This window comes from Cydia pomonella, chromosome 12 (genome assembly GCF_033807575.1).
Source record: "Cydia pomonella isolate Wapato2018A chromosome 12, ilCydPomo1, whole genome shotgun sequence".
NCBI lineage: Eukaryota > Metazoa > Arthropoda > Insecta > Lepidoptera > Tortricidae > Cydia > Cydia pomonella.
The window spans coordinates 9,560,995-9,583,081 of NC_084714.1; the positions used below are offsets into that span (position 1 = coordinate 9,560,995).

Here is a 22,087-nt window from a genome sequence, read left to right on the forward strand (position 1 = left end):
ACATTATTAAAAGTAACAACTTTTAGTCTTTGATTTGACTTCGTTGAGAGAGCTTGTTGCGGCGCATTTTAGAGGATTTTAATTATAAATTTATAATTACATCAAGAAATTTACCGTCTATCCCATCTCAGTTAAGGTAAGGGGGTAAGTTGACCCTACGGAAGTACTGAAAAGTGATTATTTATATTATGTTCATATATTTCCTCCTATATCACAGCCATGTTGAAGTAGTGTTGATTTTACTAAGTTTTCATCAGTTTATCGTCTAAAAAAGTTAAAGTTGTTCACAAGTATATGTGAAAGACCCAAGTTGAGTTTGTGTTGTGAAAGTATAAAGTTAAAAGTCTATCAATATGAAAAGTGTTATAAAGTGCCACCGAATCTGGCGTCGAGGCGTCATCTTTAAGGTAAGGCTGGATGTGTCTTCAATATACATCAGAACGTAGCATTATAACGGTTGTGACATCAGCCAACAAATAATCACGTACATAGCAGTTATACAATATTGAACAAACGTAATTTCATGTTATTTCTTAGGTTGGTTTGTACACAAGTGCAAACAACAGTTTTGTGTAAAGAATCGATATTCAATTTATCGAAAATGAAGTACCTAATATTTAAATCTGAGTTTGTTCTTATCTACAGTCTATAAGCAAAATATATTTTCTTTTCATACATGAACTGTTTGTTTCCATATCACTTGCTTGCATATAGTATAAGGAAGTGTGTACTAACTGTCAAGTTTTAAATTTTGGTCTGAAATGCAAATTTAACTAGTAACTATAAACTCGAGGAATGCTTTTGGGTTGGGTACCTTGAGCTACATTAACAATCTTCATATTAAGTCACACTCTGTTCTCAGGGATGGATTCAGAAGATTCCCGTGATGGTCAGGGAGATGCACAGTCATCCTCAAGTAGTAGCAGTTCCAGCTCCAGAAGTCGACGGAGCTCATCATCAAGTGTGTCATCTAAAAAAGATGCAAAGTCAGCTCCACATTCTCCTCCTCGGTCACCACCACAGTCTCCTCCGCAATCACCTCCACGGTCACCACCTAGATCACCTCCCTCACAAAGTTCTGATGGCCCAAGGTCTCCATCACCAGAGAGCCACTCACGAGCTTCACTGCGGTTCCAATCTTCTAGTAAAGCTCGCTCCCCCAGTAACTTGAGTGGAGCTCATTCTGATATAAATTCACCTGAAAATTCTATGCCAACTTCACCTGCTGGCCCAAAATCCCCAGATGCTCCGAAGTCACCCAGTGAGCCTGGTTCTCCTGATAACCATGAGCAATACTCAGGGCGACATTCAGGTGGTGAAGGTCCAAAGACTCCTCAAAGTCCGAGCAGTTCAGTCCGGTCAGGTGCCGGATCACCTGACACAAGGTCTCGGCCTGCTTCGCCTGACTCTGCATCACAGGCAACATCCCCCTCAAGAAATCCTGACCGAAGTTCCCGTCGATCAAGTCTCTCTCCAGATAGGAATTCGTCTAGGTCATCAATAGTAATGTCACCAAAAAAACGTGAATGGAGCCCTAAAGAAAACTGGAGGAGGCATACTAAAGCTGAACAGAAAATGGTATCACACTCACGAGAAAGAAGCAGATCGGAATCTAGTCAGTCCAGTAGGAGCTCTTCTTATAATAAGAGAACAAGTGCTAAGGATCCTGCTACTGAAGAGATATCTGAAGGTAAATATTGTAACTTTTTTATTTATTATAGCCTTTTTGTCATGGCACCCATATGCCCGTTTTGGGTGACCGCTTGCCAGTCGGCATAGGCCTCCTCCAGCCTTCTCCATTCGTTCCTGTCTCTGGCAAATATTGTAACTTACTTTATTTAAATATATATATTTTAAATATTTTTGGGGACAATCTTAGACAGATTGATCTAGCCCCAAACTAAGTAAGGCTACAAGGTACTATGGGTACTTGGTGATGATATACTTACTTAATATAGATAAATACATACTTATATACATAACAAACACCCATGAAACAGGAACAAATATCTGTGTTCATCAAGGACCTTTGGCTTCATAGGCAGGGTCACTACACACTAGGCCTCGAATTTATTTCGAACATGACGGGGAATTGTGTTAGTAGAGTTAGAGATTTAACCCTTTTCCAGGCTGCACCAATTTAAGGTTTTCACTAAAAGTGCAATTATAATTGGATTAATAAGGTTGAAATTCCATTGGTGTCCCAGACACACCAATAGAATTCGGTATCATCGATAAATCCTAGTATGCTTAGAAAAGGGTTAAATCAACATAATATTGTAAATGTTGTGATTGAGTCTATCCTTAACTAATAGACAAAGAGTTATCAATTATACTAAAGTGTTAAACAGACGGAATTTAGAGATTAATACCTGGGTCCACACAGAGCGAGCATACGCGCGAGGCAATTTCCTCACGCACAAGCCGGCCAGTGTAGATGTGCCTCGGCCAGTTTGTGCGTGAGGATATTGCCTCGCACATATGTGCTCGCTCGCTCGCTCTGTGTGGACCCGTTTAATAACATTCAATTGATAGAAACGCACATATTAGATCAAATTTGATATACATAAGGAGCCCATGAATTGGGTCTATCAATTTATTTATTTTACACTAAATATATTTATTTTTAGGTGAAATGGAATCGGATCAGGAGGAAGATAAAAAATCTAGGAGTAAATCACAAAGTAGCGATAAACCTGATGCAAAAGATTTGAATATCAGCCATGAAGACCTATCAGATGTATCAGATCTAGACTCTATAGGACCAGATGACAGTGGTAAAGGATCAAAGGTATACAAAAAATATATTAAGTACATGGTGTTAAACTTGATGGGTAGATTGTTTTAAAGTTCAATGCCAGCGACCCACTAGGCAGGTTCTCTGTTCATAGGCTCATTTCACTAAAAAACGGAACCCTTTAATCAGCTTCAAACGGGCAGGGTGTAGTATATGGAAGGTAGAGGCAAGGAATAGAATCTCCATAGGCAAAAGTGTCCAGCTGTCAGCTATAAATAATAGGTCCAAATCTCTACAGAGTAGCGCTAGAGTAGCTATGAACCTAGGCGTTATTGACGGAGTGAAGTGCGCTGTCTATGATTCGATATTTTTTTCAAGTATTCTAGGTATTGTAGCGCCACCTATTTATGGTTTTTTGTCAGACATTTGTCAGGCGTGCGCTGGAATTGTATGCGTTAAACATGAGCTAATCATCTTATTTTTTTATTGTTCTATAAAATTTTCTGTATATTCCAAAATTTTCAGGCCAAATCTACACCAGTATCTCCAGAAAAACCTGAGGTTAATGGAAATAATGGGATCAGCTCGCAATCATCACCTAAATCGCCTAAGTCAGACAGTGGAAAAGTTGAAACACCCAAACTGGACAAAGTAAGTGTTTTAATTATTCAATCACCGATAGATTTAACTAAATAAGAATTGTGAAAATTATTTCATAAATGATGTAAATTTCATTGGCAATCTACATTACCAGAAATTATATTATTATGTGTAACTCCTTTTTGAGGCCATCCAAACTAAGAGCCAAAGCAGATGAACAGACATAGACTAACTGTAAAGCTTCAATTAAATTTGCACCCTTGCTTTCAATCTGCTACAACAGACGCCCTGAAAGTATACATAAAATCACTTTAACCCAGAGAACATGAGTGCACAATAAATCTTAATAATATTTGTTTGTTATGAAATTTTAACTATTGAACCAGGTTCCCTTAGAAAAGACCAGTAACACAGAGGATGGCGAGGAGCAACTAGACTTTGAGGCTGAGGAAGGTGAATGTGTGGAGCCTAAAACTGCTGAACAAGCTAATGGAGATGGAGAAATTGCTGAGAAAGGTATGGTGCATTTTTACTACAAAACATTTTGAATTGTTCTTCATAAGTAAATACTCATAGAATATAAATATGAATATGTCAGCTGCAGAAATAGTTGACCCCCCCTGCGAAGAAATTTCTATACAGGCAGTTATCTCTGCAGCTGACGTCTATGAAGATTTGCCTCGCCCGAGATATTGTGGCCGCGCGAGCGATTGATCATTAGCCCTTGTGAGGCGAGGTGAGGACACTTATTGAATACATGCCTGAACAGTTGGCTTCTCTGTCTAATTCAGTTTAGGATAAATTTAGCAACTTTAAAAAAAGTTATTTTCAATATATTGTATGCACATACCTACTATAATTTTTAGCAGAAGAAGTGAAGCCGCGCCGAGTATCTCGAGGCTCATCATTGGAAGAGGGAGAAGTGTCAGATGAGGCTGAACGTCGGCCTGAAGAGAGCGAGCCGCGGCCCGTGTGCCGGTTTTTCTCGCGTGGCGCCTGCACTTGGGGCGTCAGCTGCAGGTGAGAGGCTCATACAAGATGGCGAAGTGTCAGACGAGGCCGAACGTAGGCCTGAAGAGAGCGAGCCGCGGCCCGTGTGCCAGTTCTTCTCGCGTGGCGCTTGCACTTGGGGCGTCAGTTGCAGGTGAGAGGCTCATACAAGATTGCGAAGTGTCAGACGAGGCCGAACGTAGGCCTGAAGAGAGCGAGCCGCGGCCCGTGTGCCAGTTCTTCTCGCGTGGCGCTTGCACTTGGGGCGTCAGTTGCAGGTGAGAGGCTCATACAAGATGGCGAAGTGTCAGACGAGGCCGAACGTCGGCCTGAAGAGAGAAGGCGCGGCCCGTGTGCCGGTTCTTCTCGCGTAGCGCTTACACTTGGGGCGTCAGCTCGTCGTTGGACGAAGGCGAATGTTGGATGATCCATGAGGCCATTGACAAATATTTTAGTCACAAATTTGACGTATCTATTTTATTTGACTTTCATGGCACTTGAGACATTAGAGTCAGATGGTCGGACAACAATACATTCGGCAGGGCCGACCTTGCGCAGAAATCTGTGTCTAGAATGATATGGAATATTGGAAATCTATAAAAGATATCCAGCGGTGGACGTGACTGAAGTAGACTGCGCCGAATAAGATACTAGATAAAGTATTATCTGTTGTAGGTTCCTACACCCGGGCGTAACGGATAAGGGCAACTACAACATGTTCGACGTGGTGCGAGGAGTCCCCGCGGCGGGCTACACGGCGCCGCCGCGCGACGCCGCCCCGCCCGAGTCCGCCTGGGAACGAGGCCTGAGGACTGCCAAGGAGGTATACGCACTGCACGCAAGAGATACTAGTATTGGTCAGCTGCAGACAAAAAGTACACTGAAATAGGATCCCCTCAGCATAATGCCGCGGCAATTCGTGCTTGACTTAAAAACTACGAAACAATGGCGACACAGAAAAACTGACATGTAAACTAATATAAAGAAATATTAGGCTGGCTGTTTATTTAAAAAGCCATATCCACTATCGTAGGTAAGGTCGCCATCGAGCCAACTAACGGTATCAACCCATTACAGATGCTAAGGATAGCAAACAAACGTAAGGAGCAAGACATGGATTTCGAGGAAAAGAAGCTCCACCTCTCCGTAGGTGGAGTTGTGCACGACCCCGACGCGGAGCTGGCGTACGCGGCCGCCGCCGTCGGGGCCTCGCCGCCGCGACACGAACCTATGCGCGATCCTGATGTTTTCCGGCCGGGGTACGTCTCCACTTAATAGTACAGTCAACACGTCTCTATTGTCAAGGCGTTAGAGTCGTGTTCAGATATTTATGAGCACCGCGGCCGCTCCGATATATCTGATGGCGACTATACCAAAATTCACTTTAAGCCAAATACCAATGTATTTCTAAGCCTCATTCGAGATGTTGTCAAGGTGACCATTTTAAACAACTTTTATTACGGTCCGATTGCGATGATGATGATGTACTTACTGTACAGAGTCCATTGAAAAATTGTGTCACAGTGTCAGCATAAACGTCAAATTTCTATGAAAATATGTTTGTTATGGTCTTATGGTGCGTCCACACTTTGTCACGTCAAGACAGCTTAGTTCCACTGTAAGTAAAACACCAATAGAAACACGCGCACCAATGTGATCACATCTTCGTACCGTTTTAACACCTTGCTCATCTCTGGTGGGATGCTTTAAGGATTAGGTTTAAATTCAAATTGATGTTCAATGACAATTCCATGTTTGGTTACATTTACATGACTTGTTTTGTGTGCTTGTTCTGGTGCGATATCAATACCAGACGCGTGTCAACGTTAAGTATAGATATAGAAGCATGCTAAAAGGTTTTCTAAAACATTAATGTTCATTTGAACAGACATGACGTTCACGGTCCCTACGGGCCAATGTACCGCGGTCGTTTCCCGCGGCCAGTAATGGACGAGCGGGAGCGTTTCTTCGAGCGGGAGCGTGTTTATGAGCGGGAGCGGGTCTACGACCGGGGGCACTATGACGAGCGCTCCGTCATGCCTGAGGAACCGGCGTACCATAAGGTATATTATGAACAGCACCATAAAATGTATCCGATTGCAATTAAATTTACGATATATACTTACTCATCAATCGAGTTATGTTTTTAGTATCGAAAATATTTTCTTTCATTTGTGGCTTTTCTAGTACCCTACCCTCTCTAGCTTGGTTTTTAAGAAGCTTTTGATTCTGGACAGAAATGAAATGGATTGTTGTCAAATAAATTTTAGATTATGTCGCTGAAAGTTCACTTTTACAAGATTTTATGGCAATTGTCGTTAATTAAAAAAAACAGCGTAGCCATTCGTAGCGTCACGGGGGGTAGCTGCCCTCAGTGTAACATTAAAATAAAACCTGTATTTTTTGACTCATCAATAATTGTTACCGCAGCGCCGAGTCCGATCCTCGCGCGAAGTGATCGTCCAACGCGCCGAAGTGGAGCGGCGCGAGGCGCGCGAAGGGCGGCGGGACGGGCGCGAGCTGCGCGAAGGCCGGCCCCGGGACGGGCGGGACATGCGGGACGGCCGGGACATGCGGGACGGACGGGACATGCGGGACCCGCGGGACCCGCGGGACGGGCGCGGCGACGACTGGGCCGACCCGTGGATGCGCGCCGAACCCGCCGCGCGCCGCCGCCGCCCGCCCTCCTCCGACGACTCCTACTCCTCCTCCAGGTATGTATTGGTCAACTGAATCTGCAGATGATAGGTTAGCGAGCGGATGAGTATGACTGCGCAACGAGGTACCTATTTTTTATAGTTTTGCCGGTGCTCTAACGGTAATCGCCGGCGATTTAATAGAATCGGTTTGTTCTGCGCGCTCAAATGTTGTATCGATTGAACATGTTACAGTATCAGATCTTAACGTGAAAATATTTTTCATAAACTTATGTATCTACTATGAGAAGAAATTAAGAATCTCGCAGCACAAAACAGTTCTGATAGAAACACTTATTAAACTAATTTCTATACAGGGGAATTTACATAAAACTTATCCTGTATAAAATTACATAAAATCATTGTATTAATTGCATTCACTTAAATCAAACTTAAACAAAACGATATTGCAGCATAGCTTAATCAAATTTGTATTAATAGGAACCGGCGATCGCCCAGTTTAGATGCACCTACGTAGTGTAGCAGTCAAATGTTCAAATGTGTATGTGAATTTTGAAATGGTACCACATTTTCGGTCGGCCCCCTTCCGACGAGCACTGAATTTGTCACGAGTTCGTATTTATTTGTCTAATTATATTTTTTGAAGATCCATATTCGAATATATTATTGATATTTTTGTCATAAATATTAATTAGAAATTTCTCTCCGCTTCCTCCTCTTCCCCTGGCTAATGGGTTTCATTTTCATAACTCTCTGACGGTGTTTTGGTCTGACTCACCTGTCTGATTTTCAATATTGTTCAAAATCCACCCCCATTAACATGTAACGGTTGCATGCACCATCGATCTCGCTTTGTCGTGGATGTGTGTGTGCGTGTGTGTGCGTGCGCGTGAGAGTCCCTGCCCCGTCCCGTTGACTCCGCAGCTCTTCACATTCCAGTTCTCGCAGCTCGCGGTCGCCGGGCGCGCGACGCAAGAGAAGGGCCTCGTCGTCTTCGAGACAACGGTTAGTATTGAGAGTTACGGTACTGTTACAGACTATAACATACAACGGCGTATGGAGCATGCTCAAAAATATTATGTTAGAAGTCACAGGACACACATAATCATAATAATCTTTATGATATAGGTAGTTTTGGTCTGTATTAGGTAATAGGGGGTCAGACTGAAAAGACATTTTTTTTGAGAATTCAAAGCACCCAAGATTTACTAGATTCTAATTCTAATTTTTCGGGATATATTAGATCGGGATTCCGCGATTTCCGTGTGAAAATTTGAGAGATGTTAGAAATGTTAGAATACCTATTTTACGTGTGCTATACCGAATCCATTTCCCAGTTTTGGGATATGTCTAATACCAAATATAGGTAAAAGTTTGTTTTATTTTGTGCTTATATTTTCGAGTGGTTTTTCTTTGGTTAATATAATGTTCATTAATATATTTTATAAGCGGTCCGATCCCCTATTAAATTCAGAGTCACTTTTTTACTTTGACAGTCACTGCCGTTGTAACTTATAATTTGTGGCTCTACTGTTTGCAGCTAAAAATTAAACAAAATGTAGACAATTAAAATTGGTGCATACTAAGTATTACTAACACAAACACTTAACTACTAACAGCATGCTTAAAACACAAGTACATTCATTGTTTATTTTTAGCTGCATATTTATTGTAGTTTGAGTTATCACACACAGTGTAAGTTTTTTTCCAACAATATCTGTAAGTTGACAATGTTTTTACACCAGTGTTCTTTATTTATAGTACAAAATATTGAAGTGTGTAGTTTTTAAGGTAATAACATATAATTATTTATGGTTATAATCTTTTTGTATCATTTAGCGCCCCTATTTGGAACAATGTATATAATTTTTTATATTTTCATTTTGTAATTTTAGAAATAAAGAGATTTCAAGGGTTCAAGGTAAATAAATATTTACCTATGATGACGTAAAAAAGTATTTAATCTAAAATTTTTATTTTTATTTGGGTCCAACTCAGGGCAGCTTGTGGCGAGCTGAATGGGAAGTGACGTCCCATGGGTCTCATACCCCCGAGACTCACCTTTGGCTTGCGTTTACCGGCCATCGAGAGTGGGGTGTCAGAACTATATGTGCAAGCATGGAATGCGAGGGAGGAAGTGAAATATGCATAAGACGCGAGTTGGCACAGGCTGTTTACAGCCACTGGGTAGAAAGCGGCGCACACCTCTCCACACCCTGAGCCGCTCACGTAATGTTGTCCCCGTGTCCGTTTTCGGGGACCCATATTGTGAGTTGGCAGTCAGCACCTGCCCAACTTACCGTGTTTTTAGGGTTCCGTACCCAGAGGTAAAACGGGACCCTATTATTAAGACTGCGCTGTCCGCCTGTCACCAGGCTGTATCTCATGAACCATGATACTTAGACACTTGAAATTTTCACAGATGATGTATTTCTGTTGCCGCTATAACATAAATACTAAAAAGTACGGAACCCTCGGTGGGCGAGCCCGACTCGCACTTGTCCGGTTTTTTTTTTATAGATGATCAAGGCAGGTGCTATAGTCTCTTCCATAGTCCCGGTTACCAGTCTCTTAGCATCTCAACGCAATAGCCCAGTTCTTTTTGTTCCTTTTTTTTGCAATAGTCCTACACTCTGGCGGGTACGCGGAATGTTTTTCGAGGCGTGTAACGTCCTAACCGTACGAGGTTTTATTTATCTCACGCTCTAAGGATTGGCGTCCACTAACGTTTACGAAAAATACTCGTAATACAACTTAGTGTTTGACATCGCTCCCAAAGATACCACATTTTTCAGGACGCGGATGCCAAAGATATGTTATTAAAATTGTAGTTCCGACTGGACATTTTCAAATATGTACTGTGTCGTGAGCAAGAGTCATAGCAATGGAGATAAGCGTAGCCGTGGTCGGTAGCTCGATTGGTTTGGACATGTTCGTTCGTTCCTGTCGCTAATCCTTTCTGGTGTGCAGGCTGTCGCCGTCGGTGATCGTGCGCGAGCGGCGCATGGCGAGCGCGCGCGCCACGGCCATGAACCCGCCCGCGCCGCGCCGCCGCGCGCCCTCGCCCGCCGCCGCGCGCCAGCTGGCCGCCAACCCGCCCGCCCCGCCGCGCCACAAGGTATGTCCCCCGGGCCCTGTCATCCATCGTGCGCGACCCGCATGGCGAGCGCGCGCGCCACGGCCATGAACCCGCCCGCGCCGCGCCGCCGCGCGCCCTCGCCCGCCGCCGCGCGCCAGCTGGCCGCCAACCCGCCCGCCCCGCCGCGCCACAAGGTATGTCCCCCGGGCCCTGTCATCCATCGTGCGCGACCCGCATGGCGAGCGCGCGCGCCACGGCCATGAACCCGCCCGCGCCGCGCCGCCGCGCGCCCTCGCCCGCCGCCGCGCGCCAGCTGGCCGCCAACCCGCCCGCCCCGCCGCGCCACAAGGTATGTCCCCCGGGCCCTGTCATCCATCGTGCGCGACCCGCATGGCGAGCGCGCGCGCCACGGCCATGAACCCGCCCGCGCCGCGCCGCCGCGCGCCCTCGCCCGCCGCCGCGCGCCAGCTGGCCGCCAACCCGCCCGCCCCGCCGCGCCACAAGGTATGTCCCCCGGGCCCTGTCATCCATCGTGCGCGACCCGCATGGCGAGCGCGCGCGCCACGGCCATGAACCCGCCCGCGCCGCGCCGCCGCGCGCCCTCGCCCGCCGCCGCGCGCCAGCTGGCCGCCAACCCGCCCGCCCCGCCGCGCCACAAGGTATGTCCCCCGGGCCCTGTCATCCATCGTGCGCGACCCGCATGGCGAGCGCGCGCGCCACGGCCATGAACCCGCCCGCGCCGCGCCGCCGCGCGCCCTCGCCCGCCGCCGCGCGCCAGCTGGCCGCCAACCCGCCCGCCCCGCCGCGCCACAAGGTATGTCCCCCGGGCCCTGTCATCCATCGTGCGCGACCCGCATGGCGAGCGCGCGCGCCACGGCCATGAACCCGCCCGCGCCGCGCCGCCGCGCGCCCTCGCCCGCCGCCGCGCGCCAGCTGGCCGCCAACCCGCCCGCCCCGCCGCGCCACAAGGTATGTCCCCCGGGCCCTGTCCTCCATCGTGCGCGACCCGCATGGCGAGCGCGCGCGCCACGGCCATGAACCCGCCCGCGCCGCGCCGCCGCGCGCCCTCGCCCGCCGCCGCGCGCCAGCTGGCCGCCAACCCGCCCGCCCCGCCGCGCCACAAGGTATGTCCCCCGGGCCCTGTCATCCATCGTGCGCGACCCGCATGGCGAGCGCGCGCGCCACGGCCATGAACCCGCCCGCGCCGCGCCGCCGCGAGCCATATGGTACTGTCGAACGTGCCAAAGACTGGACGCCAGCGGACATAGGCAGATATGCGACGAGCACTCGTTCAATCATTGATTGATTTAACGCCCGCTCGTCGCCCCGCTGCCCGCTCGCGTTCCGACCGCGGCCTTCCGCCTCCCGCATATTCGACATACAGCGCGCGAAAAACCTGCCAACCGACTTCTAAACGATACCGTGTAAAAAAGTCGGAAGGGTCACCTGGAGGTGAGGCTGGTTACTGGTTAAATAATCAATAAGGTTCTAGATTAATTCAGTTCACTCTTGCTTCTTGTTTTTGGCTCGAGACAAAGATAACCGGATCCATGCATTAGCAGTTTTCACTAAGAAAAACTAGGCAGATCTCTTTGTAACAATAAATTCTATATTGACATTTGACAATGTAAAATAAACAGTAAATTGTTTGTTCATTTTTAAGTCTTATATTTGATATTTACTTTAATTTCGACTCGATTTCAGGATGAAATTGATCCATATGGTCGCAGCAAAGCATCTAGTCGAAACAGAGACCGAAAACGATACTCCAGATCATCTTCATCTGGTTCAGGTATGTCACCATCAAAACGTTTTATTTGTTTAAGTGCAATGTATACTTTTCCGCCTTATTACAAAAAAATAAATTGCAAAAGTGTAAACATATATTTTAAATCAACTATACTAATGTTATGTTTTCTTGAATTCAAATTATTGTAATCTTTCAGAATCATCATCATCCTCCAGTGAGTCAGAGAGCGAGTCTCACTCGTCGTCTTCATCGGGAAGCTCCGGGGCGCGGCGGGCGCGCCAGGCGCGACTTCTCAATGCGGCCGCGCGGCCTAGGTAACCAATAACAACTTTATGCCCATGTTAATAAGACTCAGATTCGGCTTAGTCGACCAGCGAGTCCAAGAGCGTCACGTCGTGCGCGACTTCTCATCTCAACACGGTCACGAGGCCTAGGTAAGGAATGACGACTACACATTTTAATCGCCTCAGTGAGTCGGACGATAATTCGTCAAGCTTAAAACGAGAGAATGGCAAGCGCGCTAGACGCGACTCCTACAGCCCTTAGTAGGTTCAAAACGACTTTATGCCCTTTAGATAGAACAGAACCCTTTAGACAGAACCAAGTAACAATTATTTATTTACGAATTTTGAACATGCGTAATGGTGTATTTTAGCATAAAATTATATACTTACCTATGTATTTATATCGCCAATATTCTTTCAGGTTAAATGTTAAATCCAGTGCCGGTTTAGCAGCTGCAGTATCAACAACAGTAGCAAGTAAAAAGGAATCCACTAGTGATAAAGGTGAGAATATTTAATGAACCAAAATACATGGCTTATCTAGGGCAGTCAAATGATTACTTGTGTGAAAAAAGGTTTCTCAAATTAAGGTAAACAATCACTAGTTAGCATTTGTTACTAATGATTAATGAATATCGTATCACAAAAAAAACACTAGAGTTCAGGATCTGATTCACTAACTTATATTTCTTTTAGAATCCGGTGGCAAAAAGCGGCCAGCTGGCTCACCGCCCAACTCGGGACCGGCAAAGAAACCAGTCTCTAGGAGAGAAGAGCTCCTCAAGCAATTAAAAGCGGTTGAGGACGCTATAGCCAGAAAGAGATCGAAGATTTAAGATAGAAATGGGACCCGATGATTTCCGCCCGGTCAGCTAGCAAGCATGGCTAGCAGTACTAAACACGACCCACGTTCTATACTCAAACTCTCAGTCTCCATCCAGCCAAACGCAAGAGTCGTTTAAATCAGAACAAGCGAACGAATTATGTCGTGTTAGAATATTTATTAAGCATTTAAGAATTTGTGATGTTCATTGACTTAACCAAAATGATATATCAATTATAGGTCTTATAGTGTTGTAGTAAACAGATTATTTTAATATGTATACGAAACGGTATAAGGTCTCCAATCGGACTATGTAGAACATTATCAATATTGAAAAGTGGAAATTGTATTTTGGTGTTGTTTGTTCGTCACAATGTGAAAATTGAGAGGAACCTAGTTTAGTAGGTTTAATGCTGATTACGTAAGGACATTACGAGCTAAAGAATAAATTCATTATTTTATATAGCAATAGTTTTATTTACTTCTCAGTCAGAACACAAACTTTCCTTGCTCAACCTTTACTAGCGAGCGGCAGTTTAGCTAACAGAACATTTCCAATAATATTGACAATAGGGAATGTGTTCAACAATAGGGAGTATTACGGCAATGTTCTGCCGCCAGAGTGCAGCACTAGCAACTTTCATAAACCATAGAGTAACTTATACATACTGTGCCTTAAACTGTTTTTGACAAGTTTTTACAGATAATAAAATATGAAATCGATGCATCAAGGCGGTTTGTTTACAAAAGTTGCTCGAATGTAGAGTTGTGCCCGCTCGGTCTTTAAAAAGAGCGCTCCGATCTCGGTCAATCGGTCAAACGAACTAGTTCGCTCTTTTAGGTCCTTTAGTTCAGGAGCAAATCTCGAGATCTGAATGAGGATGACTAGGTTATATCTTGCTCTCGCTCGCATATAAACAGAGCGAGAGCGTGAGAGAGCGAATTTCTTGACCTTGACTCATTCCGATCATTCGCTCCCGACCGATTTGTTACTTGGTACTGAGGGCCTACCGCGAACCACGTTCGACGTGTTGCCTCTCTGTCGCACTTGTAAATTCGTACGTAAGTGTGACAGGGAGGCAACCCGTCGAACGTAGTTCGCGGTAGGCCCGCTGACATACCGACTACTGAACTAAAGGACAGAGACCGATTAAGAGCGCTTAAGATGAACTAGTTCCTTTCGGTCTGTGGTGGGATTTCATTCCTTTTAGTTCTTCGGTCCTGACCGACTCAAGCCTACTCGAATGTGAGTGATAGGTTAGATAACCAAATTTCGATTTTCTTGTTTCACGATTATATGCTCTTTGGGTAGACCTTCGAATTGTGGTGGATTATGGTAGTGGCGCCCCCTACGAAGAGTTTCGCGTAATATTCCCTACTAAAAAAGAAAAAATATTCAGTTGATTCATGGCACTGTAATTTGTAATGAACCCAATCTATATTTCCTGGATGTTAGGTTTCGGACTAGAATTTTATTTTGACCAGTCTTGAGAAGCGCACTTAGAGCGTTATACGCGACGAATCCAACACCGCAACTCTGGGCTTCTGAAAAACTGAATCCTCCTTGAGTTATAAATCCTATGATTTCCCTTACTGTTAAATGTCGAACGGTATTTATGCTGGATGGTACCCATAGATCTCTCATAAGTTTTACATATTCCGATGGCTCCTTTAGGGCGCTCTTTTTTCGTGCAACAATGCCATTCTGAAAAAAAAAACTTATTAAATGTTGAATTCTCTACATATACATTTAATAACAAATGAGAAATTTCTATTCGGTCTGTCTGGGTCTTTGATTAGTCGTAATGTCTACTATAGTTCGTGCCATTCACGATGACGCGCAGATTTGTCAAATTAGCCTTCAATATCATGACATTACAAGTCAATGCACGCGTCTTCGTGAATGACACGATCTATATTTTGTACTTTGTCGTATAATTTAAACAGTTTCACGTATAATTTTGTAAGAAAGGAATACAACATAAATTAACTAATTGAGGCTTGTAAAGTTGTATGCGCATATGGGGGTATATTTTTATTATAATATACAAATGCATGATGTACTCATATCAAACAACAAAACGTCTGGAAAAGATAATACAACTTCGTGAATGGTACGATCTATAAAAGCTTATAACTCTAGTATTCTGTCAAAACACTTACTGTGGCTGATGTTTTATGCTTCTTTAGTTTGATCTTCCTTCTCCTCAGGCGTTTCATGTCAGTTATGTGTGTTATCCGTTTCTGTTTTCTCAGTTTTTCGTTAGGGTCTTCATGGTGGGGTTCGAACAACGTTTTGATTGTTTTGTCATCTCCAGGCTGTGGTAGACATAAATGGGCGTGCCGTTTCAGAGTACCTTTGCCCTTTATTTTAATGTACACAGCCACCAAGCAGGATTCGGATTTGACCATTTGAGGGAGAGCTTTTTTATTCATCACACAATTCTGTAAATGAAACAAAATATATGACAATATTTTATATTAAATAAGACAAGGCAAATGAGATATCTTTATATTAACATACAACATAGAGGTATATAGAGATGAAATCGGTGGTGAAACAGGGCTATAACCACGAAAAAAGAAATTCATCAAGGCATTTTTCTGTCACTCTTATTACCTCTTATTGAGAGTAAAAGAGAAAGATCCCCGCAATTTGTGAATTTCGGTTTTCGCGGTAGGTAGATGACATGCGGTTGGGCTTATAGAACTTTCAGTAGGAGTAACAGAGTTCTTTTTTATTCTCCACCGTAAATTTATCTAAATTACCTAGGTTGTTTATGGACTTTTTCGTATGTTGTCAGGAATATTAATACGTGTTTTTAATTTTGTCGCATTGCGTATGTTCTGTCCCTGACGGGCGCACGCGTATAGCTATATAGCTCAGTATCTATGACATAAAACCAAAGATTTATTGACTGTATGTGTACAGTCTACAATAATAAAAAAGAATTACATTATGTGGTATATTATCTTTCTATTATCAATAATCGTTGTCTGCGAATCGATAATTCGCATATTATCGATTCGCAGACAACGATTCGCCGAATATCGTCTCGCAGAGTGATTCTTTTGTAGATGTAACTATTGGTCGACTAACGTTACGCATACTCTTGGTTCACATACAGTTCAGTTCGCTTCTGCGTAAATTAGCAGAACAATTATTGGATGATTTTCATTTGGCAGAGTAATCTTTTTGTTTAAGGAATGTTTAATCGAATAACGTTTCACATTTTATACATCGATATTTTCGAAAAAAAATGTTTACAAAAAAAGAAGACCAACTTCAAAAATATTATAAATAGCATAAAATATTATCTTTTTTAGGGTTCCGTAGCCAAATGGCAAAAAACGGAACCCTTATAGATTCGTCATGTCCGTCTGTCTGTCCGATTCTGTCACAGCCACTTTTTTCCGAAACTATAAGAGCTGTACTGTTCAAACTTAGTAAGTGGATGTATTCTATGAACCGCATTAAGATTTTAACACAAAATAGAAAAAAAAAACAATGAATTTTGGGGGTTCCCCATACTTAGAACTGAAACTCAAAAAATCTTTTTTCATCAAACCCATACGTGTGGGGTATCTATGGATAGGTCTTCAAAAAAAATCTAAAATCCAAAGTGAAAAAATGTGTCCCCCCCCCCCCCTGTAACTTCTAAAATAACAGAATGAAAAATCTAAAAAAATATATGATATATATTACCATGCAAACTTCCACCGAAAATTGGTTTGAACGAGATCTAGTGAGTAGTTTTTTTTTAATACGTCATAAAATTTTAAAAAATTTTTTTTCATCAAACATATACGTGTGGGGTATCTATGGATAGGTCTTCAAAAATGATATTTAGGTTCCTAATATCATTTTTTTCTAAACTGAATAGTTTGCGCGAGAGACACTTCCAAAGTGGTAAAATGTGTGTCCAACCAAAGTGGTAAAATGTTGAACAAGATCTAATAAGAAGATTTTTTTTTAATACGTCTTAAATTGTACGGAACCCTTCATGCGCGAGTCCGACTCGCACTTGGCCGCTTTTTTTAAGTACATGCGTTAAGCACAGTTTAGGTTTGAATCAATCTTTAACTTAAATATGAACAAAAGCATAGGTATTGTACAAACAGCAACACTCTTAACTGTCCACTGGTGGACCTTATACCTTTTATAATAAGGTCCACCGATGGACAGTTAACAGTTTGGGCCATCGTACCTATGCAATATAGGTTTTTAATATCTAGGAGACCGAGCCTTGCTCGGAAAATGTATAAAACTCAAAAATGCGTGTTTTCCCAGAGATACGACCTAGCAAGATCGATTTTTCGCCCCCCGAAAACCATCATATAGCAAATTTCATCAGAGCCGATCCGAGATCCCCGAAATGTATAAATATATAAACAAGAATTGCTCGTTTCAAGGCATAATATTTTATGGTCATTTGTATCAAAACCATGTTTATCCGACTCAAACTAAAAGTTGTTGTTGTTGTTAGTCATGTCCTAGTCGAGCCATAAATAAGAGGGAAGTTTTGATAATCAATATGAATGCCAAATGATTATTCGACCTATTGTGTTTCGACCAATGGTTTCTCGGGTAATTGTGACAGTTACTAAATGATTATTCTACGAAAAGTAAATATGCGTATCAATGTTCTACGTATCGACTCTCGTAGAAACGACTATTATGCGTAATGACATTCTTCCAATCGTTACTCGGCCAGCGAACCCGTCTGCGAATCGAATCGAAAATCGGCGTATTTTTTTCGGAAAAAATAATAATATTATAGATCTGGTCGAAACGTTTAAAATTCTGACGGGACACTACTATATAGACCAGTTTCAAGACCTGTACAAGCGCAATAGTAACACCCGTCTGCGAGGCCACCAATATAAGTTAATATCTGAACTGTCTAAAAACAACCCCCACAGACATTTTCTCAGCACTGAATGTAAATCAGTTTAAGAACAGGCTAGACAAATACTTAACCAGCGCAAAGATTACATTTTAAGTGAAGATCACTCAGATACATGCCACTATCAGTTGTTTCAACTGCCTGCCTGATTAATAAAGAATAATAATAATAAATTACCTGTATTTGATCCAAAAGTTTCCTATCCCGCAAAATAAAGAAGTCATCGACTGAACTTGACGTCCAATCTTTCAACAACATCTTCCAGGGGCAAATGAAAGGGCTGTTAACGCCTAATTTAGCGTAATTAACTCTTTTACTAGGAGGCAATTTGAAATATCTTTCTTTTAACTCCATTTCTATTCTTTTCTCCTCAGCTTTGCCTGCTTCAGAATCTGGAGGTATGTGGTGTTCACCCATTTCAAAGGCTAAGCTCTCGGTTTCTCGGAGACCTCCAGACCTTGCTCCAAACATGATGAATGTTTGCCAGAATTGCAGGCTGTATCCAGAGGGTATAATTATATCCCATCCACTACCATAACCTGAAATGTTAAATGTATATTTGTTTTATTAGGGGGCAAAGTTGTTGTGCTAATAATGATACCCGAGCAAGCAAGCATAAGTTCCTAAAAAGAGTAGAATCTTGAGTGGGTTTCAAGGCAGGAGGATTAAACAAACTTTGCTACTGAGTGAAACACTTTTTCTCATCACACCAATGCAAGGAATCAAATCAAATCTGTGTAAACACTATTAAATATTTATGATTCAAAATCATCATTAAAAAGTAAATTCCATCAGCCAACATAAGGAAACAATTCAAAATTTGCATCAAATATGACTCTTGGGGGTCATCCATTAATTACGTCACATGTTTAGGGGGAGGGAGGGGGTACAGAAAATGTGACATGTTGTGACACGGGGGAGGAGGGAGTGAACAGAGGCACTAGTAGACAAAAAAGTTTGGATTTTTTTGTATTAGCAGTACAGCTAAATAACTAGTTATTGCAAGTTTTATTCCAAATCGGTGTTGTTTCATAAAATTTCTAAATTGCTTCTCTAAAATTTGGAAACCAGGACAAGATGCGTGAACACTCCGGATTTTAGAGTTCAGAACCCGGACATGTCAACAGGTTTTTTTAAAAACAGGTTGTGCGTGTGTCGCGGGTGGCCTAAGACTTTAAATTTTAAACCTGGACTACAAAGGAAGCCCCCCCGGACGCTCCCCTAACACCCTCTAAACTAGGACAAATCCGGGGAAACCCGGACGGATGGCAACCCTAGCTAAGAGATACAGGTAAGATAAATCCATACTAATGATATAAATGCAAAAGTGAGTTACATATTTCAACTGCGATTGTGTAGTAAACCTCAAAAAAATTGTATACACAATTTGTTTATAGTATGATGAAAGTCAATATAATTACCAAGTTTCTTAATACTAGGCTCTTGCGAGCCAGGCCTCTGCACTAGTACAACAGGAACACTTTGCAGGGCAGGATCATTCTCATTCACCTCTCCCGGGACCAACTGAGTCTTGGTAATGTGAGCTATGAACTGCCCATTGGTCAACCTATTTTTCTTGATAACATCATATATATTTGTATCCCATAAGGGTGATTTTGCTGCTTCATTTGGTATGTCAATCAAGGATTGTGCAGGTATTGGTTCTGTGTTTTCATATTTTGCCTTTGTACGGTGTGAAGGTCGACTTAGGCGTGGATCTTTGACAACCAAGCCCACAACTGTTTTTGGTGGCAATTGAGATGGTGAGCTAGCCTTACTGATCTCTTGCCAATAGTCACACTTTTCTTTTAAATAGAAATCTTCTTTTCCTTTAAGGAGTGCTTGCCATTCTGAGGTGTCATGCTCATTTACACATTTGAGAGTGCGAGTCAAGATTGCATGGCTGTTGGGTCCTGTCAATTGGAATCTGTTAAATATGCCTGGTAATACTTTGAATTTAATTTTTTCTGTAAATTGATTAGTGGTTTTTCTTTTTTTTATTGTTACATCATGCTCATCTGTACTTGTACCATTTAACATGTTTGTTAAAGCGGATTCTGCTTGTTTTGTCTGAGATGGATGGACAAATAGCCACAAGACCTTATTTTGATTATCAGTGGGTAGCCAAATAAAGTTCATCTTTCCAATATAACCAAATGGATAAGAGTTTACTTCATATAGATGTATAGTACCTTCTCTCTTGCCAGTTACATAAGCTTGAGCACAGATGCCAAGTCCACAGACACAATTAGTCAATGATGAAAACATTTCTTTTATTAATGCTACTGGTCCTGTAATTTGTATTGGAGTGAGGTATGAGATGTCTTGTAGTAAACAGTGAGCAGAGGTGGCCCTGTAACACATTCTGAATGCTTTGTCACAGGGCGCGAGGGCCAGCCGGTGCCCCCAGCGCTCAACCATGTGGAACCTTTTAGCATGCCATATATGAGTCTCTAACCAGACATTTCGCTTCTGCCGTCGATTATATTCATCTAACAGATTTCCCGGCCGTCTGCGATATTTTCTAGACGGCCTCTTTTGTTTAGGGGGTAGACCACTCTTTTTTAACTGCTCTAAATGTCCTTCACGTAATTTTCTCGGTAATCTCTTACAGTTGTGGCTCATTACTCGGCGGCGCATGTGAACAGGCAGTGTTTGAAAGATAAGCTTAGTTTTGCTTGGACGAAGAATGCTTTCAGTCATAGCAGCTATTTCTATGCTTCTAGATGTAGCAAATTTCAAACTATTTGCTGAAAAGGGTAGCTCCTCTGTGCCGCCCAAGGCCGCATCGAATTCTGGCGCAGCCATTATAGGTCGTGACCTTACCTAAAATTATCTTATACACATTGATAAACAGAAACAATTCTGTTACACCTATAGTATCCTTATTATGTTATAAATATAATATTATATAAAGATTAACTTAAAAAGTTTTCAGATATTTCCCTTCAACATAACCTACAAAACTTTCATACTGCTGTCACTGTCACGTCACTCAGCATGAAGATGACATCTTTTTTTTTTTCTTCGTCCATTTGGACAGGCTAAAGCTCTAAGCCATACTGCCTAAGATGACATCAAGTGCATCAAAGCAAAGCCGGTCCAAATCGAACTTGTCCATAACAGACGGGCTTACAGGCCAATAACTTAGTCCGGTTAAAATATCTTTTTCTCGCACTTACTTATAGCTGCGTCCTTAACGGACAACCTAACATACGATCGCACAGACCTTGGACCAGTTGGACCGGACCACGATAGGGGTACGGTACGCCCGTTTGTAAATTTAGACTAAGTTAATGGGCCAATTACATAGAAATCAGCCCCGAAGTTGGGCCTTTTCCGTTTCACGGAATATCAGCACATAGTTAACAATATTTGAAATGTAAAAAATAGTTCATATGCAAAAATATCAAACATTGAACATTTTTGACACTTAGAGACATTTGGTGACTGATATTTGGTGAAACGGAAAAAAACTTTTATTCGGCCCCACATCGGGCCCGTTTGCATTTGGATGTAATTGCCCCTCAAGTTGGCAGCGATTTTAATAGCCCAGACCAGACTGTGCAAATTTGCCAAGTTTTATTTAAACTTAATCATACTTACTTTTTACTCTTTGACTTAAGGGTCTCCTCGCGGTTTTAATCGATTTTTGACAAGTTTTGAGTCGTTACTATACATTTGCACTCAAAGAGCATATAATCACTAGGCTTTGCACTATAGATAGCATTATAAGATAAACGGCTATCGATTCTTCAATCTTTTATTTCCATTCTGGTCTTTGAAACTTGTAATTTGAACCGGATTTTGAAAGAAATTAACACTTATTTTTTTAAACGTTGTCTAAAAAAACACATATTTCGTTACTCGATTGCCGGGAAGGATTTTACATGCACGAAATCTACATATTTAGGTTCGTCTTTAACGTCTCTAAAAATTAGTCTGAGATTTTTATTCTAAACTAAGTAATTAACACAAAAGTTATGGTCAGAAAATCAGTTTTTTGGCCTAAAATTGTTCAACTTTGATGCCAAATATCTTGAAGACAGTGAACTTTGAAGTAAATATGGGATACTATATTGCTTAAAGCCGTTGCTGTTAATATGATAAACTACAAAAAACTAAGGGATTCAGATCGAAGGTAATTGGCGTTAGGGTGCCCCTTAATCATAGAAGTTTGACGATTAAAATAACACTTGAATAGTCTGGGCTATCAAGATCGCTGTCAAGCCAACTTAGCTTGACCATAGACTAATAATA

The 22,087-nt window shown here is 42.5% G+C and overlaps 2 protein-coding genes across 9 annotated transcripts; one reads left to right on the plus strand and one right to left on the minus strand.

Annotated features, from left to right (window-relative positions):
- Position 1: 1 nt before the first annotated feature.
- On the plus strand, positions 2-13,383 carry LOC133523472 (zinc finger CCCH domain-containing protein 18-like). 7 transcript variants are annotated; one of them, XM_061859077.1, is made up of 16 exons: positions 2-136; positions 863-1,690; positions 2,631-2,791; positions 3,263-3,388; positions 3,724-3,853; positions 4,207-4,357; positions 5,003-5,150; positions 5,405-5,586; positions 6,216-6,390; positions 6,758-7,041; positions 7,909-7,989; positions 9,955-10,102; positions 11,768-11,855; positions 12,010-12,127; positions 12,519-12,601; positions 12,794-13,383. In XM_061859077.1, the coding sequence occupies exons 2-16, from the start codon at positions 865-867 to the stop codon at positions 12,931-12,933; spliced, it is 2,841 nt and encodes a 946-aa protein (XP_061715061.1). In that variant the 5' UTR covers positions 2-136; positions 863-864; the 3' UTR covers positions 12,934-13,383. The 7 variants fall into 7 exon arrangements, with proteins under 7 accessions (XP_061715061.1, XP_061715055.1, XP_061715059.1 ...); XM_061859071.1 differs by lacking the exons at positions 11,768-11,855; positions 12,010-12,127; positions 12,519-12,601; positions 12,794-13,383 and having other exon boundaries at positions 4,204-4,357; positions 9,955-11,021; XM_061859075.1 differs by lacking the exons at positions 11,768-11,855; positions 12,010-12,127; positions 12,519-12,601; positions 12,794-13,383 and having other exon boundaries at positions 4,204-4,357; positions 7,924-7,989; positions 9,955-11,021.
- LOC133523473 (ribonucleases P/MRP protein subunit POP1) lies at positions 13,374-20,893 on the minus strand. 2 transcript variants are annotated; one of them, XR_009800229.1, is made up of 5 exons: positions 19,249-20,893; positions 18,005-18,366; positions 15,084-15,365; positions 14,038-14,625; positions 13,374-13,927 (listed from the first exon to the last, which is right to left on the minus strand). XR_009800229.1 is itself a non-coding variant. In XM_061859079.1 (4 exons), exons 1-4 carry the CDS (start codon positions 20,633-20,635, stop codon positions 14,326-14,328), a joined length of 2,331 nt encoding a protein of 776 aa, XP_061715063.1. In that variant the 5' UTR covers positions 20,636-20,893; the 3' UTR covers positions 13,374-14,325. The 2 variants fall into 2 exon arrangements, 1 of the variants encoding a protein (XP_061715063.1); XM_061859079.1 differs by having other exon boundaries at positions 13,374-14,625.
- Between the last annotated feature and the right edge of the window lie 1,194 nt (positions 20,894-22,087).

Bases quoted from the DNA above. Each gene is read 5' to 3' on its own strand.
- LOC133523472 (XM_061859077.1), top strand. From the start codon at position 865: ATGGATTCAGAAGATTCCCGTGATGGTCAGGGAGATGCACAGTCATCC. The intron at 3,389-3,723 runs GTAAGTGTTTTA...CTATTGAACCAG, and splicing joins AAACACCCAAACTGGACAAA to GTTCCCTTAGAAAAGACCAG. The intron at 6,391-6,757 runs GTATATTATGAA...TTGTTACCGCAG, and splicing joins AGGAACCGGCGTACCATAAG to CGCCGAGTCCGATCCTCGCG.
- LOC133523473 (XM_061859079.1), bottom strand. From the start codon at position 20,635: ATGGCTGCGCCAGAATTCGATGCGGCCTTGGGCGGCACAGAGGAGCTA. The intron at 18,367-19,248 runs GTAATTATATTG...TTAACATTTCAG, and splicing joins GCCTAGTATTAAGAAACTTG to GTTATGGTAGTGGATGGGAT. The intron at 15,366-18,004 runs GTAATTTATTAT...TTTCATTTACAG, and splicing joins AACTTTTGGATCAAATACAG to AATTGTGTGATGAATAAAAA.